The following is a 7,675-nucleotide window of genomic DNA, read 5'->3' on the forward strand; positions in this document are numbered from 1 at the left end:
AACTTCGAGGACAGAAAACAGAAAGAGTAAAATAGTGACTCCTAAAAAAACAAAACAAGGAGGAGTGGATGGTGCAGGTAGGAACAGCTAATGTTTGCCGTTTATACTGAACATGTTTCTGAAAACAGCCAAACGGCATTTTATGAGACTCCAAACAGGAAGACAGACGTTTCAGTTTTCCTTCTGGTCCCACAGAAGAAGCCAAGGTTGGATGGATTAAGGGTCTCAGATTGAGGGGTAGAACAGGAGGCTCTAAAGGCTCTCCAGGAGCTCATGGCTGCTGCTTCTGTATCTCTCACTATAATGAGATCAACAAAGAAAGGAGCCTAATTAGAGGCGACTGTAGTCCCCAGTAAGGAACCAGATTCCTCTGTTCATTCCCTCATTAGAACAATCAGGTGGATTCTATCCGTCTAAAGCCTTTTCTATCCATTTGTTAATATCTCCTAGATCTGGACTCTGGTTTATCCCACACGGGCCAGGAAAGTTTCCAGACGACAGTAACAGACCCTCTGATGAACTAAACGGGATGAAATGAAAGCCTTTACCAGGCTGCGAAGTGGAGTGGTCTGTGTCTGCTGCTCCGTTTCTTCAACTCTCTTCCTCTCCCACTGATCTAGAGTCTGAAAGACAAAACCAGAAAGGAATCACATAAAATAGAACATTTATATCCGATTCTGCAGAACAGTTCTATGTCATCAGTTCTAGATATTTCCCTGACTGAAAACAGTCAAAGAAAATCAATGATAACAGAACATCTCACAGGGGAACTCTGCAGAAATCAGCATCAATGACTCGATGGAAGCTGGAATTGGATGTTATTCTGTGGTGCATGATGTGATAATAATAAAAGTGACTTTATTTCCAACATCTGCTCAGTCTGTTCCAGGCTGCTGCAGATCTGTGTCTGCAGGCTGAAGCTGCCAAAGATTAACAGCTGCTCATTGGGAGCTTCCCTGTTTGGAAATCAGCGTCTTCAGGACGTCGGTCACATAACGTCTGATCCTCAGAGCTCATCTGCTCACAGCAGCTGCATTTAATCACACGTTTTGATCTAATGAGGCTTTTCATGGAGAAAATTATTCTGAAACAGCAGACACGTTTTTTGGGGGTTTCTCATTGGTTGGAATTCAGTTTTTCACCTACAGGAAAATCTTATTTTACAGCCGAGTTTCTTTGACTTTTTGTTTTTGAACAGTTTAAACAAACATGTTTACCTGAAGGGGGGGGTCATCTAATGCTGGTCAATGAGTTTTTTTTTATCAAGTTTAGAGGAGTCAAAGCAAAGAGCACTTTACCAACTGTTAGCCACAGCAGTGGCTGCATCATGCTCTGGGGCTTTTTCACTACCTTTGCTACAAACGCATCAGACAACGTCATCAGAAAGAAGGAGAATTGTTCCTTCACCTGAAATCCTGATCTGGATGGTTGAAGGACACCCGAACGCACCGTGACAGGCTCTTATAAAGGACACAGAAAGCTAAGACCAAACCTCCAGGGAGGTTTAAACAAAACCTTCAAATTCTCCAAAGAACAGCTGTGAAATTTTAACCCTGAATGGATCCAAAAAAAATAATTTAGGAAAAAATAATGTGTGGAGATAAAACTACCTGAATCAGGACTGGAACGTTTAACAGGTTATTAATATAGCTGTTAACTAATGCAGTAATAAACCATTAATTAGCTTAAAGAGATTAAATAAATAAAAGGCCGCTCCCTGAACTCAGCCAGGGCAAATAAACCGGAACAATTGGCTTTTAGCGGCAGTGAGAACAGCTCAGTGACGCGTGTCTACCTGGGTCAATTAACTCAGACAGCGACCCGCGTTAAAACTCCTCGGCTCTGATCGGCATGCTGTGGGAACGCCAGAGCTGGGTGGACCTGCTACATTACGTGATGCCATTGAACACAACGTATGGACGTCAACACGCGGCGTCAGTCGCTTCTGATCTAACAAGCGGAAACATGATAAACATGGAGCAGAAAAACAATAAAGCTCACTGACTACGCCCTGGCTTCCTGTCATGATGCTCTACGTTGTTTACTTCCCTGATTTCTGTCACACTAGTGACATCATCAAACCCAGAGTGATGATGTCACCAGACATGCAGCGGCAGGGGGAAAGAGGCCACGCAGCTGCCAGCGAGGTGTTAGAGCAGCTTTATTAGCCAATGGGAATGGAGCTAAATGCTAAGAGTTAGCGGGTCGACCCATGTTTGAAAAAGACGCTTTAAGCTTCTATTCTCGGTGGGAAAGAGGCTTACGAGTGGAAGATGTGATCGATCAGAGCCATGGGGTAACTTCAGGGGGAGAAGAACGTGTTTTAAATCCTGGAACCTCGGCCGCTGCAGCAGTGAGCAGCAGAGCGCCTCGTTCCTCATCATGAAACATGAGAGGTTTCTGATAACAAGCTAACGAACAGAAAGGAAAAGCTCCGTCATGAGGCTGACGGGCCTGTGAACACAGGAAGGAACTTTGACAGGCTGATTATAGGGACTGTAGATGAGAATCAGCCTGAAAGAGAACCCACTGACCGGCTGCTTCTCTTTCCAATAAACAAACCCTCAACAAGTGGGAATAATCATAAAATGATTTGAAGCCCCGCCTCTGACCCTGACCCTCTGACCCGCGGCTCAGAACGTTAGCAGACTGACCTTGGCTTCGTCCAGAGGTCCGTTCCTGGCGGAAAGTCCTGGAGAGACTTCCGTCTGGCTCAAGGCGTAGCTGTGGTTGGAGGACGAGCCTGGCCCGCTCACCATGCTCTGCAAAGAATGGTTCTCCTGAGCCAGCCTCTCCACCAGCGCCCTGGCCTCCTGAAATCGGCAGCTGAGAAATTCCCGCTCCTGCCGCGCTCGTCGCTGCCATCCTTCCATCTCCTCGCAGCGCTGACGCAGGGCTTGGTTGCTCCTCCGTAGAGCATCTGAGGAACAGAGATATGAGAGAGTCCATAAACATCCTCTCCCACTGGAATACAAAGAAGCCTGCTTTGATATTTTTCATTTTAGATATACCTTAAATAAATAAATAAATACTCCTAAATATTCTTTATGACAAACTTCTGAAGGAAGTTGTCCTTCTGTTGGATCTTTTTAAAAAAGGCCGGAGATGGAAAAACAGTCTGAACACCATGACCAACACTAACAGGAGGATCTCAGCGGTTTGAGGTCAGAGAAATATGCTGAGCTTTAACTTTAAACCCGGCTTCTAAAAGCTCAGAATAGTAAAGCTGGAGGAGCTCTGGCTCTGATGAGAGTTGTTAAAAGCTTCCTGAGCTCCTTTCCTTTGTGGCTACAGCATTGAAACCCTGGACCGGCCTCAATCTGTGGACCAGTCTTAAACCCTGCACCAGAATGCCCCTCGGTCTGCGGTTCTCACAGATCTGCCCCTTTTTAAGTCCAGATTAAAGACTTATTTTCTTAACACACTGATTTATGATTAGGATTTTGGTTTTTACCAAGCTTGTATCTTTGTGTGAAACATGTTGGTCTCCCAGGTGTTAAAATAAACCTTGATTGATTGACTGGAGACGCTCTTATTCAAAGCCATGAAGAGGCTGTTGGAATCAAACACCGGTTTAAGCTTAACATTATATTTAAGACATTGATCTACTGATAAATCTTTCNATGACCAACACTAACAGGAGGATCTCAGCGGTTTGAGGCTCCAGCAGGTCAGAGAAATATGCTGAGCTTTAACTTTAAACCCGGCTTCTAAAAGCTCAGAATAGTAAAGCTGGAGGAGCTCTGGCTCTGATGAGAGTTGTTAAAAGCTTCCTGAGCTCCTTTCCTTTGTGGCTACAGCATTGAAACCCTGGACCGGCCTCAATCTGTGGACCAGTCTTAAACCCTGCACCAGAATGCCCCTCGGTCTGCGGTTCTCACAGATCTGCCCCTTTTTAAGTCCAGATTAAAGACTTATTTTCTTAACACACTGATTTATGATTAGGATTTTGGTTTTTACCAAGCTTGTATCTTTGTGTGAAACATGTTGGTCTCCCAGGTGTTAAAATAAACCTTGATTGATTGACTGGAGACGCTCTTATTCAAAGCCATGAAGAGGCTGTTGGAATCAAACACCGTTTTAAGCTTAACAATAAATTTAAGACATTGATCTACTGATAAATCTTTCTAAATGTTTCTCATGTTTGGTTTGACAGAAGAGGCCAAAAGTGTTTTAATTATTATTCAGTGTTTTATTAAGGGTTTCAGTCCCATCAGCTTCATCCAACAGCAGCAGCTTTCACAAAGAGGAGAACCTGAAACAAACAGGCGGCCTGTAGAGCTGAACATCATCAGCATAGAAACGATGGGAAACGTCAGACGGCTGCATGATTATTGGGCCAAACATTAAAAACAAAGAGAGCAGGTCTGAAGACTGAGCCCTGTGGTGTCCCACATGGAAGAATCTCTGAGTCCAACACTTTAACCAAACAGGACTTCAACTGCTGTAAAACCTCAACTGACTCACCCACTACATCTCAAACTGTATTATAATGAGCTGCAGAATGAAATTCAGAGATGGACTGGGACAAGAAAACAGCGAGAAGCAGCTCCCACATCATGAGGAAACATCTGGATTCAGCAAGAACCTGCACCCCTAAATAACGGAGAAAATGGCGTTTATGATTTTATGTGAAGTCAGTACCTCGCAGCTGCTGGTTGTCGCCCAGTAGTCTGGTCACCACTTCGTTTCCAGCGAGCTCCGGCGGGACCCTTAGGGTCCCTCCGCTGTCCTCCCCAGACATGTCCCACTGCATGGGGCCATCAGGCTGCGGCTGCACCATCTACACAGGCAGGAGGAACGCAGATGACGGACAGGATGTGTACAGTGGAAAAAATGTCTGACAAATTTCAAACTATTCTCTTCAATTTCACTGTGATGAACTAAAAACTACATGAAAGTTTGTGTTTGGAAAAGCTCCCAGTGTAGGATTATTTCTTCACTTCATTTTATGAATGAACTAAATGATTTTTATTAATCTTAAGTTTTAAAATCTTTAATGATTAATCAAATAGGAATATAAAATTAATCTCTAGGTGTCCCAGCAACTGGAGAAAGCAGATTAACTAAATCATTCAGAAAAAGAGAAAGATTAAAAACATACTTTATAGAAATCAAATATCTGACAATCTTATATAAAATATGTCCAACTGGATAAGGACATTATAAAAGACACTTTTATAGAGAACAACAGCAGGTGTTTACATAAATAAAAAGTTTTTTTCCTAAATATATTCTAACAGCAAATAAAACCTGTTTCCGCCGCTGATGGGGGCCAGCTTTAGCTTTCACTTTCATTTAGACCCCGGACTAAATGGTCCATAGATAGAGAAGCCATCAGATCAGTGGCCTAATCTCAGATTAGGTCATCTATGTTAAAAAGCAGACCTCCTTTAAACCAGGTTAACCTGTTTACATGTGAGCAGGAGCCGAAAAAACAACAACTTCATCGCTTAAGGAGCCGAAATCACCCGGAAATTAACTCTAACGCGGGAAAATAATATAATAAAACACAAAAAAGCATAAAACAAATAAACTCCCAAAAACGATGGGAGTTAAAAGGCATTTGTTGGAATAATCTGGTGACATCTACAGCACGTTAGCATGAAAGCTAACGTTAAATGTTAACGTCTAAAGAAAGAGACTTTTACTAACAATAAGTCACATTTACAGTCAGAATAAATAAAATCAAACCTTTGGTTGTTTTTAGTTTCGATGTCCAGAATAAAAGCAGTCAGTCAGGCTGTCAGAAACAGTCAAACAGTTGATCTAGACAGCTGCTAGCAGCAGGAAGCTAACGGCTAATTAGCCTGAGAAGCTAATGGGGCAAACTGGCAGCTGGACAAATGAAGCAGCTTTTCTAACTATAATAAACATCAGTCTAAATCAACCAGCTAAATGTTTCCCAGGAGGCATTTGTCCTGTTTTGTCACTAATCTCGTTGTGGATTGAAGATAATCTGAATAAATCTGACGATCCGGAGAGCCGTTAGCCCAGCGACGCACGAGGATTTTATCCTGAGCTTTGACTGTCAGGCAGAAATATCTTTACATCCTTCCTTACATGAGGCTTTTCTTTTCTAAAGCTGAACTCCAACGGTCATTAGCATGTCTTCATTTTTTTCCTTATGTCTTGTATAAATTATGCTGTTTAGATTGTTACTGGGAAAGATTCACTTTAAGGAAATAATCTAATCTAACAGCTGGAATTATGAATTAAATAATGACATTAACCATTTGGTTTAATTGGATGGGTGGATCACAACAAGAGAAATATAACTTATGTTTGATCCTCGGTCCTTTATTTATCATGGAATAATCTAATGTAATGCAAAAAGGAAAAAGCATTTGAAGTTTTAACAGAATGTATTCCAATTATAAGAAAACATTTGATAATAAGAAAATAAGACAGAGAAACGTCTCCTGCACCTAAATCCTCCACCGGCAGAAGGAAAGGGAGCAATAACTTAAATTATTGCATAAAGTAACAGAAATACACAGATCAGCATATATGAATAACATTTCTACATCTATCTCTGACATTTAAACTGTTTTAAACTTGGAAATAAGACACACAACTAAGATACAGTATAAATATAATTCATATCTTTGGTCAAATGTTGTCAAAGTTTGATGCTGCATGATAGAAGAAACTGTAAAACTATTTAAATCTTCAGGAGTTTGTTACCAGACTTCCACTTCTATTTAAGATTTAAAAAAAAATATCCATATTTAGATTGTAACAATAATCATGATAACCTTTGCTTGTCATTAGAGCTATGTTTTTTTAAGATTCATTTGTTGTTATTTGTTAAATAGTTCCCCAGTATGAGGCCTTTTCTGGTAAGCACATGATCTAACTTATATAATATTTAATTGGGGATTTTTTTAAACGTGGAGCGTGTATAGGGAGCTTTAAACTTCCAAGGAAAAAACAAAAACAAAGCTGCTTTTGAAAGCGAATGTGCCTGTCAGTCTAAACCCAGGGCAGAGAGCTCCCAGGCAGCAGGAAATCCCCTTCCTTGTTCCGCAGAGAGGCTGCTGATGCTCGCTGCAGAAAAGGAGGCGACATGATGCTCTCCATCCCCGCCGCTGCTCTCTCTGTCCTGCTAGCCTGCATCCACACCAGCTATGCTCTCTACTTCCACATCGGAGAGACAGAGAAAAAATGCTTCGTGGAAGAGATTCCCGATGAGACCATGGTCATCGGTAAGCTAGCGGCTGGTTAGCATGAAACCAGCTAGCTATGCTAACAGCTGAAGCAGAATGATGACCTCACTGGCTGGATTGCTGGGATTCTATGAAACAATATGAAATTTGCACCTTGTTAGATTTAATATTCGCACTTTAACATGTTTTCACTTTTACCAAAGGAGTTGCTAGCTGTGGAGCTAAGAGCTGTGCGGCTAACAGCTGTGGAGCTAACAGCTATAAAGCTAACAGCTGTGCAGCTGACAGCTATAAAGCTAACAGCTGTGGAGCTACCAGCTATAAAGCTAACAGCTGTGCAGCTAAAATCTTTAAAGCTAATAGCTGTGAAGCTAATGGCTATTAAGCGAACAGCAATAAAGCTAACAGCTGTGGAGCTACCAGCTATAAAGCTAACAGCTGTGCAGCCAAAATCTTTAAAGCTAATAGCTGTGAAGCTAATGGCTATTAAGCGAACAGCAATAAAG

General features: G+C 41.8%; 2 protein-coding genes across 3 annotated transcripts in view; one reads left to right on the plus strand and one right to left on the minus strand.

The window, feature by feature from the left end:
• Nucleotides 1–6,019, minus strand: part of LOC107093789 (NF-kappa-B essential modulator-like) — a 20,437-nt gene extending 14,418 nt beyond the window's left edge. Inside the window, exons 1-4 of one of the 2 annotated variants that reach the window (XM_015389064.1) lie at nt 5,695–6,019; nt 4,645–4,783; nt 2,655–2,920; nt 549–623 (exon numbers count right to left, since the gene is read on the minus strand). In XM_015389064.1, the coding sequence (XP_015244550.1) occupies nt 549–623; nt 2,655–2,920; nt 4,645–4,783 (480 nt within the window). In that variant the 5' untranslated portion in view covers nt 5,695–6,019. The remainder of the gene's footprint in view (nt 1–548; nt 624–2,654; nt 2,921–4,644; nt 4,784–5,694) is intronic. The other variant, XM_015389065.1, reaches the window with a different exon arrangement.
• A 977-nt stretch (nt 6,020–6,996) lies between these two features.
• LOC107093818 (transmembrane emp24 domain-containing protein 4-like) overlaps nt 6,997–7,675 on the plus strand; it is a 7,031-nt gene continuing 6,352 nt past the window's right edge. Inside the window, exon 1 of the mRNA XM_015389112.1 lies at nt 6,997–7,208. Coding sequence (XP_015244598.1) covers nt 7,070–7,208 — 139 coding nt within the window. The 5' untranslated portion in view covers nt 6,997–7,069. The remainder of the gene's footprint in view (nt 7,209–7,675) is intronic.

The sequence above is a fragment of the Cyprinodon variegatus genome, unplaced genomic scaffold (genome assembly GCF_000732505.1).
Source record: "Cyprinodon variegatus isolate N-32 unplaced genomic scaffold, C_variegatus-1.0 Scaffold447, whole genome shotgun sequence".
Lineage (NCBI taxonomy): Eukaryota > Metazoa > Chordata > Actinopteri > Cyprinodontiformes > Cyprinodontidae > Cyprinodon > Cyprinodon variegatus.